The sequence below is a fragment of the Gekko japonicus genome, unplaced genomic scaffold (genome assembly GCF_001447785.1).
Source record: "Gekko japonicus isolate JY-2015 unplaced genomic scaffold, Gekko_japonicus_V1.1 scaffold182, whole genome shotgun sequence".
Classification (NCBI taxonomy): domain Eukaryota; kingdom Metazoa; phylum Chordata; class Lepidosauria; order Squamata; family Gekkonidae; genus Gekko; species Gekko japonicus.
This window is the reverse complement of record NW_015173128.1, coordinates 1,013,029-1,032,703: the sequence shown is the minus strand read 5'-3', so window position 1 is coordinate 1,032,703 and position 19,675 is coordinate 1,013,029. Positions and strand designations below refer to the sequence as shown.

Sequence of the window (19,675 nt, the reverse complement as noted above, 5' to 3'; positions counted from 1 at the left end):
GGGGTGGGTGGTACACAAGGCCACAGCACCAGAATAATTACCACCTTCTTCAGCACTGGACTTGAGCCAGAACCGACTAAACTTTCCCTAATATCTGCTTTTCATATTCGTGAAACTAGAGAGTGTTCAGGCATGAAGACAGGTAGGGCAGTAAGGCCAAAAATGCTGTGCTGTGATGAAACGGAAGGCACCCATGAGCAAACAACTCCCGCTAACATAAGATGCTGCCTGTTGTACCTCTGTGTGCTCTGGAGCCAACTCCTTCCAATCAGACTCTGCTGGGAGTGGCACGGGGCACAAGTCTGCAGCCTCTCTGGTTTCGGTGAGACTGGCCACGTTCAAACATTCCCAATGCAGAGACGGAGACGCAGCACTCAACAGGATGCTGCCTGTTGAATCTCTGCACCAGTCCCTGTTCCAGATTCACCCTCTTTCAGTTAACAGGCATGCTCAGAACAGGACTCAGGCAGAAGTATATGGAGTGTGCTACTCTAAAAAACAAACAAACTCTTTGGGTGTAAGGATGCACTTCTGGTTTCAGTTCAGAAATAACGCATCAAAAGTTTGGGAAACAATGGAACTGGGGGAAGGGCTGCTGCATGCTTTTATCTGCAGGAAAGAATTAAACCCTACAAGTCGAATTCACACAGTAACTCCAAAACAGGATGAAGGGTTGTAGCTGTGAGACCAAACTAGGCATTACACAGGGGAATTTCAGACAGGATTCCCCCAATATTTCCTTCCATGTTAAGAAGCAGCCAGGGGGTGATTTAGATCAGAGTAAAATGGCTGCACAGGAAGTATTTAACCTTTTCCTCCATTCGCACCCTCCCGCCCCCATATAAATTACCATCACAACATACTATTACTACCAAGCTCATGTCCTCCAATCTTTACGGGGGAAACAGATCAGAGAGGAAGAAAGGAGGAAGCTCTCCCTGCTCTAGCACTGTGGCCCCAATCCTAATTCCCCTCCACACTGCTTCTCTCTGCCAGTAAAATAAATGTTGAAGGATCTGATCATAGATCCCCAATATGTACCAGGTCAATCATGTGGCCACAAAACAGAAAGCTACAGGATCAGGGTGTCAGGTTCAACAGCAAGTAAATCTCCACACACATTTCCAGGGAAGCAAAACATGGCAGCTAGCTGACACGGGGAAGAGACATTCTAGGGGGCAAAACCCTGATTGCATGGTGCCATCTAGTGGTGAGAAATCTGCCGTCTCCTGAGTGGCGCATCACCACCGGGGGATGTAGGGGGAAGCCAGGCACCACTGCATGCTCCGAAATGAAACAGAACTTCCAGTCCCCAGGCACACAGACTCCAAGAGCAACAGCGTCTGGGATTCTGGGGCTGTCACCTAGGGATCACATAAAGGTAAAGGGTAAAGGTTCCCTTGCTCGAAAGCCAGTCGAATCCGGCTCTAGGGTTGCGGTGCTCATCTCCGTTTCAAAGCCGAAGAGCCAGCACTGTCCGAAGACGTTTCCGTAGTCATGTGGCCGGCATGACTAAATACCAAGGCGCACGGAACGCTGTTACCTTCCCACCGAAGAGGTACCTATTTATCTACTTGCAATTTCTTGCTTTCGAACTGCTAGGTGGGCAGGAGCTGGAACTAGAGATGGGAGCTCACTCCGTCATGCGGCACCCGGGTCTCGAACTGCTGAACTACCGACCTTCCACAGCCTGCAGTTCAGCGTCTTAACCACTTGAGCCACCGCAGCTCCATGGATCACAGGCAGCCCTATAAATTATGACACCTCAAGTGACCACTGGGGTTATCTGTTCTGGGAAGCAAGCCTTGGGAGCACAGGCTGTGAAATCTACACTGCTGGCAATGGGACCCTTAAAGGGCTGCATCTGGGACATTTCTCCATGCTCTCTGTGGCCTGCAAAAGCACACAAGCATCTATATAAAGAGACGCTGCCTTATCCCAAGAGTTAGCCCAGGAAGGTCTGTGCTGGCTGCCCAATCGCTCTCTGGGGTCTCCAGCAAAGGGAAGTCTTCCCCAGTGATGTGAGAAACTCTTAACGGAAATACTGGAGGACTCTGGCTGGAACTTTCTGTGTGCAAAGCACCCGATTCCCCCAGTTGTAATAAAAACAATGCAAATAATAGTTCATTGTTTTGATGTTTACAGTGCTTCCTGCAGAGTTCTTACAAACAGCCCTGTAAAGTTGGCCACTATTATTCTTCGCAGACAGGAAGCAGAGGCTAAGAGCCACTAAGCGACTCCTGGGAGAGGTGAGATCTAAACAGGTCCTCCAAGACAACTACACCTCTGAACCAAACACAAAATCTCAAGCAGGGGTCCTCCCCATCTCTTCAAACTACAAAGAGCCAGTTTGGTGTAGTGGTTAAGTGCATGGACCAAGTTTGATTCCCCACTCCTCCACTTGTTGCTGCTGGATGACCTTGGGCAAGCCATAGTTCTGGCACAGCTGTTCTTGAAAAAGAGCAGTTTCTGTCAGAGCTCTCTCAGCCCCGCCTACCTCACAGGGTGTCTGTTGTGGGTGGGGGGAATTTGTAAGCCTCTCTGAGACTCCTCTGGGTAGTGAAGGGTGGGGTATAAATCCAATCTCTTCTTCTTCTTCCTCAAAGCCAGGTATGGCTCTTATAATGAAATACAAACTGGAAACATGGTGGGTAACACTAAACAATGCAACACCGTGTAAAAACAACATGTTGTATTCTATATTGAATTCATTCTAACAGGTGACACTCAAACAGGTGACACATGTTGGCTTTACAAGTAATATTACAATCTTAACTGTGCCTATTTAAAGATGTATACATCAATAATGTCAGTATCTTTCTACTAACATGAAAGATTCCCAAATGCTTCTATGAAGCAGTTTTGGATAGCTATAAGCAGTATATAAATACTTTTTGCTTTACCACTGGAAAGGACTGTTAAAAATTTTGATACCCTGTTGAAGTTGTTTCACTTAAGCTAAGTGTTGGAGAATCTTTCTGGTTAGTGGAAAGATACTGACATTATTGATGTATATCTTTAGGCACAGTTAGGACTGTAATATTACTTGTAAAGCGCGGCATATGGTTATATGTGAGTGTTATGTGTTAGAATGATTTCAATACAGAATACCCGGTGTGGCACTGTTTTTACCCGGTGTGGCACTGTTTACTCTAAGGCAGGGGTGTCAAACATGCAGCCCGGGAGCCGGATCAGGCCCCCAGAGGGCTTCGATCAGGCCCACAGTGGAACTGGCTGTCTTCTGCTGCTTCTTCCAGTTCTGCTGCTGCTACATCATCGTAGGTTTGCAGCTTACAGATACACACCCGAACGGCATACTCAAGATTGCAACAGCAGAGAGATTTTGATGCAATAATTCAGAGCAAGAGGTGTCAGTTATCAGACACCGTTAAATAAACAAAATATTGCAAGAGTGCTAAATGTTTTAAGCATGTTTTTATTTTAAGTAAACCAAAGTCCTTTGTGTTTGTGTCCTTTATAAAGTTTATATCTCCGCTACCTGGCATTCCATTTTATCACACACATTTTATCACACACATGGCCTAGCCTGACAAGGCCTCATTTATGTCAGATCCAGCCCTCATAACAAATGAGTTTGACACCCCTACTCTAAGATATGGCTCAGAGGCATGCAAAGCATGTGCCCCGACTGCTGAGCAAGTGGGCCTTTCTTCACTTGGAATTGGGGGGGAAGTAAAGTTGAGCAGCATCCAGATTTCAGAGTGCCTGCTCTACCACTCCCACTCCTTTTCCCCAAAGGTCACCAGCTGCAAAACACCAGGCCTGAACTACGGACTGCGGGACGCTCCCATGGGGTCTCGAGAGGAGGTGGGTGAGAATCGCTTACCATCCTTATTGCTGGTGACTGGAAGGTTGTGCACAGTGCGTAGCTTGAAGCAGGAGCCCGTGAGCACTTGCAGTTCCACGGAGCTGAGCACGAAAGTCTGGAGGTCTGCGTGGGGGACAAGAGAGGGAGACTCAGCAGAAGCCCACAGGCAGGTAGGGCAGCCCCTGCGCTGTTCCTGTAAGGTGGTTCAGAAGCTGCTACAGCAGAAGCTCACTAGGGGGCAGCAGAGAGTGAAGACTGAGGAGAGACAGAACTGCAGGGGGCCATCATCCGGGGGGCCCAATCCAGCACCCGGAAGGTCTTTCGCTGTTCTTTGGCTATTACTGTTTGCATATACTGTAATAAAATCTGGAGGGGGGGAAAGTCCTCTGCACTATCCTGCATGCCAGGCAACTTGCATAAGCCAAGCCAACAACGTAGGTCAAAACTATAAACAGTTAAAAATATATATCATAGATTGAACCGCCCATAAAATTCCCAAATAAAAAATGTTCAGCACCCTCTTAAAAATCTGTCTATAAAAGTCTTAAAAGGTAGGACCGGTCTGTGCAACATTTTTGCCTCTAAAGACCTTATAGGAGGATGCTGGGGTGGAGCCACTTGGCTGGCAGACTTTTTCATAAATCTGGTGTCATGACTGAAAAGGCCCTGGACTTCCCCAAGAGGCATGAAGCTGCAGGGGGAGACATACATAAGAGTCTTTTGGGAAGAGGGGTTGTACAAAAGCATCCTTGTTTGTTTTGCATTGGTATTTTGCATCCCCCCCCCTCTATTTTGTGTCCTTCTTCTTTGCAGGCATTCCCAATTCTAATTCATGTTATTTTTACTCCTCTTATGCACAGCTGACAAAAAAAAAATGTTGGAAATATGTTCGTTTTATAGCAGGAAAAAGGGCACAAGGAACCGAGCCATGGCACAGAAATAAGGCCTCAGGTTTGCCTTGTGAAAGGGGGAAGGGAGGGTTTAAGAATTTAGGAAGAGCCCTGCTGGATTAGAGCAGTGGTCCATCTAGTCCAGTATCCTGCCTCACACAGCGGCCAACAACAGGGCATGGAGGCCAAGGACGTCCCCCTGATGTTGCCTCTTGGCTCTGGGATTCAGAGGTTTAGTGCCACTGAATGTGGTGGTTCCCCTCAGTCACCACGGTGAGTAGCCCATTGATAGATCTATCCTCCATGAACCTATCTAATCCCCTTTATTTCATTCCTGTTTATTCCTGTGGTCACCACTACATCCTCTGGCAGAAAATTCCACATTTTAATCACTCTCTGTGTAAAGTAGTATTTCCTTTTGTCCGTCCTGAACCTACTGCCAATCAGCTTCATTGGATGCCCTCGAGTTCTAGTATTTTGGGAGAGGGGGGAAAAGTTCTCTGTCATCTCTATCCACCCCATGCATAATTTTATAAACCTCCGTCATGTCCCCTTTTAATTGTTTATTTTCTAAATTGAAAAGTCCCAGACTCTTCAGCCTTTTCTCATAGGGAAGGTGCTCCAACCCCCTCTTGGTTGCCCTCCTCTGAACTTTTTCCAGCTCTGCAATGTCCTTTTTGAGATACAGTGACCAGAACTCTACACAGTGTTCCAGTATCGTAATGGCCCATAGATCTATACATGGGCATTACGATATCAGCCATTTTATTTTCAGTCGCTTTCCTAATAAACTGGAACACAGATATATCCCCAATCATCCCTTTTTCACTGCTGCAGCACGCTGGGTTGACACTTTCATTGAGCTGTCCAATAAGACCCCAAGTCTTTTTCCCCTCTCAGACCGATTCCCCACAAGCAGCCGTGCCGCCATCACTCTTCCATTTCCCCCGGTTGTATTGGTCAATTTCACACTATTCGCTGCGCGGCCACATTTTGACCCCCACCTCCCCCCCAATTTCCTCCGCGTCTTCTCGGTCCTCAAAAACAGGATCGAGAAGACGTGGGGGAAATCGGGGGGGGGGGGGGGGAGGAGATGCGGGTCAAAATGCGGCTGCACAGCAAATAGTGTGAAATTGACCAATACAACCGGGGGAAATGGAAGAGTGATGGCGGCACGGCTGCTTGTGGGGAATCGGTCACTGTCTGAGCAAGTTCATTAGCCTATACTTGAAGTTGGGATTTTTTTGTCCCAATGTGCATCACCTTCAAGCTGAAGAGGGCAGCATTGTGGAAATCAGTAGGATCTCTACAACTGAGAAACTCTGCACTGATGCAGGAGTTCATACAGGGAGCAGCAAAACACCAAACCAGCCCTGAGTTGCTGACCTGACACTGCAGGACCCCTCCAGAGAGGAAAACGTTGTCGGGCATCTTACCTTTCTTTTGCAGCTTCTGGATGGCTTCTCTCCATTCCGCCCGCTCATAATCGGAGGAAAGCAGAAACAAGTAACTCTGGAAAGGAAACAGGGTGGCATCAATGCGGTGGGGCAGACAGTCCCTTGCCCCTCCCCGTAAATCGTCAGAAAAGGTGGTATGGCTCCCTCCAGAGACACTACGGCACAACGGGAGCAGAAACGCTGCCCCACATTCAAAGATCAGTGAAACTTTTAACTGGATTTGAAAATTTCAGATTTTGACAAACAAGCTTCAGGGGGTACATCAAAAGAGGAACCTTTAAGCTATAAAAATGACCAACAACCCATCTTGTCATTCTAGTGAAACTATTTTTTACAACGTTCACATCGACAAGATAATAAAAGGAAAGGGAGCTGCTGATTCAAATCCTAAATTTTCAAGGCAAATAAGTGGTCTTTTTAGCTACTTGCTGGATTTAAAACTTTGCACTCCCCCCCCCCCCCATTCCTAAATTGGAAATGTTGTAAAAACAATCAAGTTAAGAGAACTTGAATTTCATAGTTCCGCAATCCAATAAGCTTGGAAGAACAGACTCGAGATTTCTTTCCTGTCCAAATTAGCCTCGGGTTTAGCATATACCAGTGGTGGTGAACCTACAGGAAGTGGTGGCGGCTACAAGCATGAACGGCTTCAAAAGGGAATTAGATAAGCATATGGAGCAGAGGTCCATCAGTGGCTATTAGCCACAAGGTATAGATAGGGACTCTGGGGCAAGTGATGCTCTGTCATCTTGGTGCTTGGGGGGGGGGGGGTCAACAGTGGGAGGGCTTCTAATGTCCTGGCCCCACTGGTGGACCTCCTGATGGCACTGGTATTTCTGGCCACTGTGGGATACAGAGTGTTGGACTGGATGGGCCTTTGGCCTGATCCAACATTGGCATCTCTTATGTTCTCTTATGTTCTTATGGCACGGGTGCCAGAGGTGGCACTCAGAGCCCTCTCTGTGGGCATGCGTGCCATCGCCCCAGCCAGGCCCAGACCACCATTAAAGTGTCGAATTCGCTGCCAAATAATTTTAAGTAAATGAAAGCATTTGGGATTGCTTTCCTTACTTTGTTTGGGTCATCTTAAGTTAATGTATGAGTTGTTTTTTCTAAAGTAAAACCTCAGTATTCAGGTTAAATCGCCGTGTTGGCACTTTGCGATAAATAAGTGGGTTTTGGGTCGCAGTTTGGGCACTCGGTCTCTAAAAGGTTCGCCATCACTGGCATATACCCACCACCGTCTCGTCAACACACACTCTCTCTCTCTCTCAACACACAAAGGGATAATAATGCTAGGAAGCCCCGTGGTCTCTGGCATTCAGCACAGCCCAGAATCACTACCCTCTGACCTAGAAGTCTTTCCACTGACCCAGGATGTGTTGGAAGGGTCTCCAGGCATTCTACAGCTATAAGCCCTTTTTCAGCTGTATTACTCCCTGATTAGAACTAGGGTTGCCAGGTCCGGGTTGGGGAATTCCTGAAGATTCTGGAGTGGAACTTGGGAAGGGGAGTGGAGCCTGGGGAGAGGAGGAACCTCAGTGGGGTATAATGCTATAAAGCCCACCCTCTAAAGCAGCCCATTTTCCCCAGGAGAACTGATCTCTGTCATCTGGAGATCAGCTGTAGTCTACATCCCACCTAGAGGCTGGCAACCCTACTGATGCCAAGCGTGAGCCCCAAGGAGACCTGGCACCACCCCCTGCCCTCCCGCCCGTACCCCAGGGTCCACAACTTTAAAGTCTGCATCTCCCAAGCCACTCAGCAGCAGCAGCAGCAAGCAGTGGAAGCAACCCCACTACATGGCCCCCCCCCGCCACCATTTATTACTGAGCTGCACACTGGCTGCCTTTGGACCTCATAACAAACCGTGGCTTGCTTACATTGTGACTAGCCTACCAGATGGCGGGGTGGTGGGGTGGTGGTAGGTTCCGATTTGTGCACAACCCCCATTTCTTGCACCCTCCCGAGACTACTGTCTCTGTGGCCAGCAAACGTAAGGAATTGTGGCTTGTGAATTCAGATGTCAGATGGAATAGTAGACCGCAACGTAATGTCATTTGGAATGGCAGACTGGAATGTATTTCTCTCGTCTGGGGACACAGAAGATACACTGCACAGTCAATCAACCCATCTCAAAGAAGAGGGCGCTGTAAGGTCGCCTTCACGCATGAGAGGAGATGGATGGAGCGTGATAGCAGGGTCTCAGTTAATTACTCTCAGCGTTCCACAATTAAGAAGGGTACATCTGCCCATCAGTCTCCGATGTTGATATGTTTATTTCCTCCACTATGTTTCCCCCGCGGAAGTAAACCCAAGCACATGGTGACTGTATAAACTAAGCTTGTTATTCCAGTTGGGTCCTTGCATCTGTCAAACAACTTGAATATAATGTATACTAATTTGCTGCTCACCCTCTACCTATACGTATGGACTAGTAATTTCCATTTCAATGTATCTGAAGAAGTGCGCATGCACACGAAAGCTTATACCCAGCATAAAACTTTGTTGGTCTTAAAGATGCCGCTGGACTCAACCCTTGTTCTGCAGCTTCAGACCAACATGGCGACCCACTTGAATCTAGCACCAAACCACAGTTAGCATAAACCTTTGGTTAACAAACCAACCACCAATGCTAAGATAAAGTCTGTGCTAGCCAACAAACCCCAGTTCGTCTGCCATTTGTCCATAACAGCCAACCAACATTCGTCCAAACCACAGTTTATGGACATGTCTCCACAGAGTCATGTCCACAAGGAAGCGCTTGTCCCCTTCCCCTTCTCGGGTCTCTGTGGCTGGCCTAAATGCCTCTCTATAGCAGTTCCCTTTCCTCTCCCTCTCCCAACCTCCATGAGGACCCATCCGTACTTTCCCGTTGCGGTGATGGATGCGGAAGGGGATGGAAGGAGAGTTGAGCAGGAGCCAGAATTCGTTGTCAAACATTTTCTTCTTCAGGCGCTCCATAGCTCGGCTCTGCCCCTTGTTGGCCTTCTGTGGAGGAGGAGAAGAAGCCGGGTTGGAAACAAGTCGGGTTGAAGATTTGAACACTGGCATGAAGACCTTAATTTCTTAGGTCAATACGGGAATGGGAGGGGTGGAAGTGGGGAATTCTTCCCGGAAACACCTCAAGTTCTCAGCTGACTCACAATGTCCTAAGCCTCCTGAAAGCTTAAGCTAAAGGTAAAGGTTCCCTTGCTCGAAAGTCAGTCGAATCTGACTCTAGGGTTGTGGTGCTCATCTCCGTTTCAAAGCCGAAGAGCCAGCGCTGTCCGAAGACGTTTCCGTGGTCACATGGCCGGCATGACTAAACACCAAGGCGCACGGAATGCTGTTACCTTCCCACCGAAGTGGTCCCTCTTTATCTACTTGCAATTTCTTGCTTTCGAACTGCCAGGTTGGCAGGAGCTGGAACTAGAGATGGGAGCTCACTCCGTCATGCGGCACCCGGGTCTGGAACTGCTGAACTACTGACCTTCCACAGCCTGCAGGTCAGCGTCTTAACCACTTGAGCCACCGCAGCTCCTTCCTGAAAGCTTATACTCTCCCAAATCTTGTTGGCCTCTAAGGTGCTACTGGACTCCAGTCTAGCTGATGTACGGCAGACCAACAGGGCTGCCCTCCGAAACTAGATCAAGATGGGCAGCCGTGTTAGTCTGTCTGTAGCGGCAGGAAAGAGCAGGGGTCCAGGAGCACCTGAAAGACTAACAGAATTTGTGGCAGGGGAGGAGCTTTTGTGAGTCACGGCTCACTTCTGCAATGTCTGAAGACTAACATTCTTCAGGGAAGCACTCAGGGAAGGGCGGTCTATACATTTAAATTATTAATAAATAATCAAATAAAAATCTGTGGCAGGGGACGAGCTTTTGTGAGGCGCTGCTCACTTTTCTTCAGTATCTGGCATGGGAATTGGGGGGGTGGGGGGTGGAAGCGGACAGTTCAGGATCTGAAGGAGTGAGGAGCGACTCACAAACGCTCCTCCCCTGCTACGAATTTTGTTAAGTCTTTCAGGTGCTGCTGGACTCTGAAACGATTCTCAGCTCAGCTTCTCTGCTGGGGGGGAAGGAGGTGGTGGTTTGCCAAAGCAAAAAAAAATACAGTAGTGCCCCTCAAGGACAGGGGTAGTCGACAAGGTTAGGCCAATGCCCACAAGGGGCTCGCTGGCCCCTCCCCAAGTGGACTGTCATTCTTAGGCACACAGGCTCTTTTTGTAGCAGGAACTCCTTTGCATATTGGGTGACACACCCCTAATGTAGCCAATCCTCCAAGAGCTTACAGAGCTCTTCTTACAGGGGCTGCTGTAAGCTCTTGGAGGATTGGCTACATTAGGGGTGTGTCACCTAATATGCAAAGGAGTTCCTGCTACAAAAAGAGCCCACACCCTTCCCGCCCACAAGTCTTCTGTTGGGCAGGGGTCTCTGTGCCACTTTAGACGCTCCTTTCGCAGCCAAGCAGTGTGATATGATGTGGGAGAAGATCAGTTCTTGTAGCTTTAGAGTAAAGGAACCCTCCCATGTGCCTGGGAACAATTTGAAAACCCAGTTGTGTATACAGTATATAAAAATCTTCTTAAATACTATGTATTTTAAATGTCTTTGTTAAATGTTAGATTATTAAAGTATCTATATTTCCCCCTTTTCCCTTTTTTTCCTGTAAAAAGGTAAAGGTAAAGGTTCCCTTGCTCGAAAGCCAGTCGAATCCGACTCTAGGTTTGCGGTGCTCATCTCCGTTTCAAAGCCAAAGAGCCAGCGCTGTCCGAAGAAGTTTCCGTGGTCATGTGGCCGGCATGACTAAACACCAAGGAGCACGGAACGCTGTTCCCTTCCCACCGAAGTGGTACCTATTTATCTACTTGCAATTTCTTGCTTTCGAACTGCTAGGTTGGCAGGAGCTGGAACTAGAGACAGGAGCTCACCCTGTCTTGCGGCACACTTGGGTCTCGAACTGCTGAACTACTGACTTTCCACAGCCTGCAGTTCAGCGTCTTAACCATTTCCCCCTTTTCCCTTTTTTTCCTGTACCCCTATTTTAATTTAAAATAACAATAATAAGTTATATATATAAAAGAAAAGGACAACCCAGTTATGCAAATCCAGAGCATTTGTATAACATCCTTGGTCTCTGTTAAACACAGCAAGGGATCAAGAGCTATACCAGCCACCCAACGATGACTGGGGTGTTCAGTGGAGGCAAAATAAAGTATATCTTCTTCACATGGTGAATAACTAACTACCCTAAATAACGGGTAAGGCAGCAGGCTCACGTGGGTTAAAAAAGGACTAGGCGGAGTAAAAGGTTCCCGGTTCAGTCCCCGGCATCTCCAGTTAAAGGGATCAGGTGGCAGATGATGGGAAAGACCTCTGCCTGAGACCCTGGCAAGCTCCTGCCAGTCTGAGTAGATGATACCAACCCCGATGGACCAAAAGGTCTGATTCAGTCTAAGGCCACTTCATCTGTGTTCCAGCAGGAGGTTCGCCAATGGCTCTTAGTCCAGTGGAGCCTCCGTGTGTAGCAGCAGTGTCGCTCTGAGTCGCAGGGGCAACAGGAAAGGCCCACTGCTTTCCAGCCCTGTTTGTGAGCTTCCAAAGGCATCCCCTGCCAGAGACCAGCTGCTGGACCAGATGGACCTCTTGGGCCAATCCCACACAGTTATCCTAACTGCCCGCTTGGCACCCTGGGAACCCAGCACCCCGGGAACCCAGCACCCTGGCGGTGCCTTCTCCTAGCCCCTCCCCTGGGTACGCACCTCCTTCTGCACCTCGCTTTTCATAGAGGAGATCTTCATCTTCATGTCCTCCAAATCGTGGTCAGGCATGGCGTGGACGTGCGGGCAGGGATCCAGCTCTTCGAGGGAGGGGAACACCAGCTCTGCCAAGGGCACATACCACTTGCAGTCATACTGCTGGTGTTTCCTGCGGAGACAGGGGGACCATCAATCTGGCCAGTTTACCCAAGCCACACTCAAGAGCCCTTCCTCAGGACCGCCCTGGGCTACATGTGTGTTTGGACAACCATGTTTTCCACTTCCCTCCAGGGGTGTGACTGAGCACATGGCCTAGCGGGCAGAAGGTACCCCGGATTGGTCCCCTCAGTGCAGGCTCTGGGAGGCCCAGGGGCCCCCTTCTGCCCACCACCAGGCCCCCTCATGCCTGGTATTATTATTACCTGGTATTATGAAAACATATATTTAAACTGCTGCTTTGCAGTGAGTAGTATTTCTCCAACAGGTAATCAAGATGTACGCACCCACACCACGGAATGTGCATATATTCCCGTTTCACGTGACCGCTTTATCTCAGTGTGCTGTGTGAATAACATTAGTTTACACGTTATGAGCATGTTAAGAATTTGTTTCATTGAAGTGGGAAGAATGTTGAGTGTTAAGTTCATGGATTAGTATTGTTGATGTGTAAACTAATGTTAATGTTCTTCTAATGCCCTGGCCCCACTGGTGGACCTCCTGATGGCACCTGGTATTTCTGCCCACTGTGTGACACAGAGTGTTGGACTGGATGGGCCTTTGGCCTGATCCAACATTGGTGTCTCTTATGTTCTTATGTTCTATGAAATGGGAATATAGGCAGATTCCATGGTGTGTGTGTGTACATTTTGATTACCTATTGAAGAAATACTACTCACTGCAAAGCAGCAGTTTAAATATATATATTCATAATACCGCATCATGGCTGTTTTCATTGTCTCCAGTTCAAGGGGACAGGCAGGGTTAGATGGGCCAAGGGCCTGATTCAGCACAAAGCACCTCTACATATCTTCTGGTGGCCACCCTTAATCTGGACTCACAGTGTTCCCTCTAAGATGAGTTAGTGTGAGCTATCTCACAGTTTTTTAGCTTCTGGCTCACAGATTTTTGCCTTAGCTCAGGAAGGATGCCTCCAGAGCAAACGAATTTATGCAGTAGCCAAATTGTTTGCTCACAACTTTAATGCCAGTAGCTCACAAAGTAGAATTTTTGCTCACAAGACTCCACACCTTAGAGGGAGCATTGGTCTGGAGGCGTGCATCGTGCCCTCAAGCACCACTCATCTCGGCAGCTCTGAGGGAAAGAAGCTTGAGGTTTTGCTTCTGATTATTTGGGGAACAGGGGTGGAGATGTGAAGAAGAAGAGGAAGAAGAGATTGGGTTTATACCCCGCTTACAAACTCCCTTCCCTCCCCCTCCCCACAACATATACCCTGTGAGGTAGGTGGGGCTGAGAGAGCTCTTTCAAGAACTGCTCTTTTTCAAGGACAGCTCTTGTCAGAACTACGGCTTGGCCAAGGTCATCCAGCAGCTGCAAGTGGAGGAGTGGGGAACCAAACCCGGTTCTCCCAGATTAGAGTCCACACACTTAACCACTACACCAAACTGGCTCTGTGAGGGCCCGGGGGGGGGGGGGGGTGAGTGAAAAAAGCCCATTTTTATGAAGCCTTTTCTCCCAATGGAAACTTGTAAAAGTTTGAGGGAACACTGAAAAGAAACTCCATTCTCTTTTAGAAGGAGGTTTTATTGGGGAGGGGTCAGTGATCGGTATGAGAGGCCCCAAGGGTAAGAAATGGGGGGAAATTGGGAGGAAAACATTATCTGAGCCCCCCCCCCTTTAAAAAAAAAATCCCATGTGAAAATTGGAAAATTTGAGGGAACACTCTCTTAGAATGAGTAATAAAAGAAGGGGACGGCAAAGGATGAGATGGTCAGACAGTGTTATTGATGCAACGAACATGAAATTAAGCAAACTCCGGAGGACAGCGGGAGACAGGAGAGCCTGGCGTGACATGGTCCATGGGGTCACAAAGAGTCGGACTCGACTGTGCAACTGAACAACAACAAATATGCTTCTTAGGCCAAGGCTTTCGCCCTGAAAACACGTAGCATGAAAAAGTCTCAAGAAAAATGGAAAAATTGGAAAATTCTAGGGAGCACTGGAAAAAATCTCTTATACTGTAGTCACATATACAATATTTTGAAGATTGTTTTTTGTTTTAAATGTAAATACTTTTGGTAACAAAGAATATTCTATAATCATTCAATGATAGTACACTATTTAAAAGTTCAGTGTTTTCAACGTCATACAGTTTAGCTTGATATGCAACCATGCAGGAAGTCCTACCTATTGTGACTCAGAGAGTCTCTGTCCAAACACTCTCTTTTGTTTACTAGAGAATTTGCTTTCTACCTTCAACATTTATTTTTCCTTACCTCTCAGGTTGGCAAAAGTTAAAGGTACATGTGCTATGGTTGGATAAACAGAAACAGTTGCAAACTGCTGCACAAGTATTGAGTATACTTGCAATTTTTCTTATAGAAAATGAAAATACTTATACTTTTAGATATTGCCTGGGACTGGACAGGTTCCCAATGGCCCATCACTCCATTTGCACCAACAATCCACAGAAGGAAAGGAGAGCAGTGTGTGTGTGTATGTGAGAGAGAGAGAGAGAGAGACAGACAGACAGACAGAGACAGAGAGACAGAGAGAGACAGAGAGAGACAGAGAGAGACAGAGAGAGACAGAGAGAGACAGAGAGAGACAGAGAGAGACAGAGAGAGACAGAGAGAGACAGAGAGAGACAGAGAGAGACAGAGAGAGACAGAGAGAGACAGAGAGAGACAGAGACAGAAACAGAGACAGAGAGAGAGAGACAGACACCAGCTTCTCCCTCCCCATGCCCCATTACTTCCTCCCCCCACCTCACCCCACTGCCGTTTTCTTCAGTTTGGCACAGAGCAGCATATCCGTGAAGAGGAAGACGTGGCGTAGTTTGCGGGTGCCTTCGGCCATCTCCACCAAGAAGCCATCTTTGACCATCTGCCGGGTCTGGAAGCGAGAAAGGGAGATGTGGGAGGGGGGCCGTCACGGTCTCCCCCTCCCGCAAATACACAGTGCAGAGATAGACCCAACCCAAATCTCTGGCCCGGTTCAGGACTCAAGTGGTGAATCTCTGAGGTCTTTATCAGAAGGGATACAAAGGTAAAGAGACCAAGAATAGCTACGCCTAAAATCCTTTTTAAAATAAAGCAGTTTGGGGTTGTTGTTTTCCCAAAAATTTATGACGGATTGATAAATGTGCGCGCCATGCATTTAAAATATAATTTTAGATAGACAAATGAACTGCAGGACAGGAAGGGGAGAAAGAAGAGAAGGAGAGATTGGATTTATACCCCGCCCTTCACTTGGAGTCTCAAAGCGGCTTACAATCTCCTTTCCCTTCCCCTCCCCACAACAGACACCCTTGTGAGGTAGGTGGGGCTGAGAGAGCTCTTTCGAGAACTGCTCTTGAGAGAACAGCTCTGAGAGCACTTATGATTGACCCAAGGTCACACCAGCAGCTGCACATTGAGGAGTGGGGAATCAAACCTGGTTCTCCCAGATTAGAGTCCACGCTCTTAACCACCTACACCAAAGTGGGATTCAACTGGGTTATCTGCACCTTGCTCATTCAGACTGTGAAGACGAAAGAAACCTGGGCTCCGCCTCATAGCTGTAAAGGATGCACTACAAGCCATCTGATACTCCCTCTGTCTTCACCTTCACTGTCTCATTGTTTTGCTGCTTTCTTCTAAACAGCGCCAGGGCGTTGCTACAAGTCTGTACACCTACTAATCCCACCCACCCAACACTACTAGAATTTGGGGTCAGCCCCTGGAGCAGGAGGGTTGGGACAGATGAAAATCAAACCTCCTTCAAAACACCTGGAAATGCATGGTACTTTGTACCATGAGCTGTGGCAAGGGACCACACTGCTAGCTCCGATGACTCTGGAAAAGGACTGGATGGATCCACCAAGAGCTTTTCGGCTACAACGTTCTTCAGGCTCAGAAACTGTATTACACAGATTGCCTCTAGCCTTCCTGTCTCACTTGTGGGCTCTCCCAGAAGCACGTGGCCGTCCATTGCCAGAAGCAAGGTGTGGGGATGAAATGTAATCCATCCAGTCCTTTTCCTTTGGGGTCCTCCCCCTGCTCTCCACCCCCCTCACCTCCCCCTTGGGCGTGGTGACTGCCGTCCTGCGGGGATCGATGTCCTCATTGATGCTGGAGAGGAAGTTCTGGGAGATCCGGAGGGCGTCCTGCAGCAACGGGTAGTCCGGGTGGTCCGATGGCGTGTGCTTGAGCAGGTCCTGAGGCAAGAGCAGAGAAGGTGAGGGGCCCAACTTGCTGACTCCTAAGGGAGTCCGTATGGCAGCCCCATCTCGCCACAGCTTGGAAGCTAAGCAGGGTTGAACACGGTCGCTACTTGGATGGGAGACCCCCCCCCCAAGGAAGACAGGGGCTGCTGCACAGAGGAAGGCGATGGCAGACCACCTCTGCCCCTCTCTTGCACTGACAACCCCACAAGGTGGAACTTCACGGGGTTCCCATGAGTCAATTGCGACTTGACAACACACTTTAAGGGGGCTGAGGGAGTAAACCTGGGAAGCAGAAGCACCTCCCCTTAAGAATGTGTGAGTGTGACCTGCCCTCCTTCCAGGAAGGGGTGAGGGTTCCAGCAGAGGGAAGTGTACATGACGCTGACACACAACCTCAGGTGTGTTCCCCCTCCCTCCCAAACAAGACTGAGATCAGTCCCACAGACTTTCCGCCTACCTCCTAATATAAGGATAGTAATACTCAGGGCTTTTTGGTAGAAAAAGCCCAGTAGGAACTCATTAGCATAATAGGCCACACCCAACAGCAGAAACTCATTAGCATATTAGGCCACACCCAATAGCGCAGCTCATTAACCTATCAGGCCACACCCCCATACCTTCCCTTGGCTTGCCCATGTGCCCCGGGGCTGCAGGGAGCCCGGGCAAGTTCCCCCTTGGAGGTAAGGGCAGTTTAAACTGCCTTCCCTTGGCTTGCCCGGGCACCCCGTGGCTGCGGGGCAGGCCGGGGAAGGCATGTGGAGGCATTTAAATGCCTCCCCAATCCTTCCAGGGGGGCCCCAGCCCGCCCACCAGGGGGGTCGCTCTCCTGGCCTTCCCTCTGTAGCCACACACGTAGAGGTTTGGGCTGTAGTGGGCATGGCCAACTCTGAAGCCAGCCGGAACTCCGTTCCTGTGCGTTCCTGCCCAAAAATTGCCCTGGTAATACTGACCTGCCTTACAAGGCTGCAATTGCAAGGGTTATTTATTTATTTATTTATTTATTGTTTAGACTTTTAGGTCGCCCTTCCCTGCAAGCAGGGCTCAGGGCGTCTCACAACAGAATCGAAACACAATACTCCTAGTTAAATTGAACCAGTGTTAAAACACAATGCAGAGTCATAAGTAAAAAGCAATTCCAAGGTGGCGAATAATTTGGATGGAAAGGAAAATTGAACTACCCAGAGCTTCCAAGGGGCATAATACATGTGAAGAACATCAGAAGAGCCCTGCTGGATCAGACCAGCAGTCTATCTAGTCCAGTATTGTGTCTTACACAGTGGCCAAGCAGTTCCTCTGGACAGCCAACAACAGGGCAGAGAGGCCGAGTCCTTCATAAGAACTTAGGAAGAGCCCTGCTGGATCAGACCAGTGGTCCATCTCGTCTAGCATTCTGTCTTACACAGTGGCCAACCAGTTCCTCTGGACAGCCAACAATAAGGCATAGAGGCTGAGGCCTTCATAAGAACTTAGGAAGATCCGTGCTGGATCAGACCAGTGGTTCACCTACTCCAGTATCCTGTCTCACACAGTGGCCAACCAGTTCCCCTGGACAGCCAACAACAGGGCAAAGAGGCTAAGGCCTTCCCTGATGTTGCCTCCTGGCTCTGGGATTCAGAGGCTTAGTGCTTTGAATACCCTACAATGCTATATAGGTACTCTAATGCAGGGATTGCAAATCTTTTTTGAGCCTGTGGGCACCTTTAGGATTTTGAGAGGAGGCAACCCTGCTTTAATGGATAATCCCCTTTGTCAGCCATTTTTATTATTCAAAGGTGGGAGGAATCCATTCCTTGCACCTGGAGGGAGCCACAAAAGAATTCTGTCTCTTTTCTCCGCATGTCAGTTTACAGGGATTTGCATGAAGGCTGTGGTCAGGAAACATGAACCTCCTCTCTTCCCCGGTATACTCACGTGCAATACGAGCGTGCTCCGAGTCACACGGTCTATAGGCTTATATAGCAGTGCTATATGTTGGGAAAGAGGAGAAAAATGCAAGATCCTGGTGAGAGGCACTCTGGGGCAGCCGGCCCCCTTTCTCACTCCCCAGACTCTCACCCAGGCACCGCACATACCCAAGTCTCCCCCCACACACACACACATTCACTGGTCCACCAAAATGGCCCCCATTTAAGACCTGACCTGGATAGCCCAGGCAAGCCGAATCTCATCAGGTCTCAGGAGCGAAGCAGGGGCAACCCTGGCAAGTACTTGGAAGGGAGATCTCCAAGGAATACCAGGGCCGGAACGCAGAGGCAAGGCGATTATCAAGCCACCTCTCTGAAACATCCAAGCCCCACTAGGGGTCACCAGAATTCATCATGACGTCCAGGCACACAAGCACATACACGCACACACACAAACGACCAAAAGAAAAGAAAAAGGAAAAAATGGCCCCTCTTTCAGTCACCAGGTACAGGAGCAATGGAGAGGAAAGCCTGGAACTTCACCCCCTGCCAAAGAGACCACAATTCTGAAGAGACCTGGTACAATGCAGGCATCTTTATTATTTATGGATTAGTATCTGTGCTCTTTTGAGATCCCCACCCCATCCTCTCTGGTCCGACTAGTTTTTGAAATGTTTAAAAACACTGCAAAACTTGATGGTGGAACAGACATCACGGGTATGAGCCAATCGGTGCAGTTCATAGCCACAGTTTGCATACATCTGCCTATTCACAACTAAGCCAAGAGGTGTGGGGGGGAACTAATTTTTTTGCATGTAGGACAAAACCTTGTTGAGCCCATGCTTCCCTCCTTTATTAATAAAGTTTTAAAGTTTGGATTCTCCTCTACAAGACTGCCGTGTGCTTTCTCAAATTGGGCTGGGGGAGCACAACCTTTGACGGAGTTTCTGTCCTACATAGGCAAGGGCCGCTGGCCACCTCTCCTTCCTCACCTTGCGCCACAGACACTTTCGAGCATTTTTCTCACTGTGTCGTTCAGATCCTGGAACTGGGATGGGAAGAAGAGAACTTGAAATGCCTGGGCACAGAAAGGTGAGGTGGAGGATAGGGGCAGCCTCCCTTCCCCCCACTTTAGAGGCATGAGGGGCCAAATACCACAAGAACAAAGATGGCTGCCCTGCCATCTATATATCTAACAGCCAAGTTGCCCCCTCCATGCAGATATCTAAATCTGCACATTGGGGGCACTTGGGGGGCAGAGAAATTTTCCTGCACACTTGGAGCAGTCCCCAGGTGTGCAGTTGAAAAAAATTCACGGGGGATATTTAAATCCCACCCAAAGTAAAAGTGTTCTCTGTGCATGTGCAGAGAACCCTCTGGCCATTGGGGGGGAAGCTCAGCAGGCCTGGCAGCTGGGAGCCGCTCAGGCCTCACTACCGGTGCGGGGGGGGGGGCCGGGGAGAAGGAGTGG

At 48.7% G+C, this 19,675-nt stretch overlaps 1 protein-coding gene across 2 annotated transcripts in view; it reads right to left on the bottom strand.

Moving 5' to 3' along the window:
* ABR (active BCR-related) overlaps positions 1-19,675 on the bottom strand; it is a 169,389-nt gene that overhangs the window by 54,504 nt on the left and 95,210 nt on the right. For both annotated transcript variants that reach the window (XM_015422061.1, XM_015422060.1), the window contains 7 exons: positions 18,212-18,264; positions 16,151-16,291; positions 14,867-14,988; positions 11,920-12,085; positions 9,045-9,167; positions 6,156-6,231; positions 3,848-3,952 (listed from right to left, as the gene is read on the bottom strand). In XM_015422061.1, the coding sequence (XP_015277547.1) occupies positions 3,848-3,952; positions 6,156-6,231; positions 9,045-9,167; positions 11,920-12,085; positions 14,867-14,988; positions 16,151-16,291; positions 18,212-18,264 (786 nt within the window). The remainder of the gene's footprint in view (positions 1-3,847; positions 3,953-6,155; positions 6,232-9,044; positions 9,168-11,919; positions 12,086-14,866; positions 14,989-16,150; positions 16,292-18,211; positions 18,265-19,675) is intronic.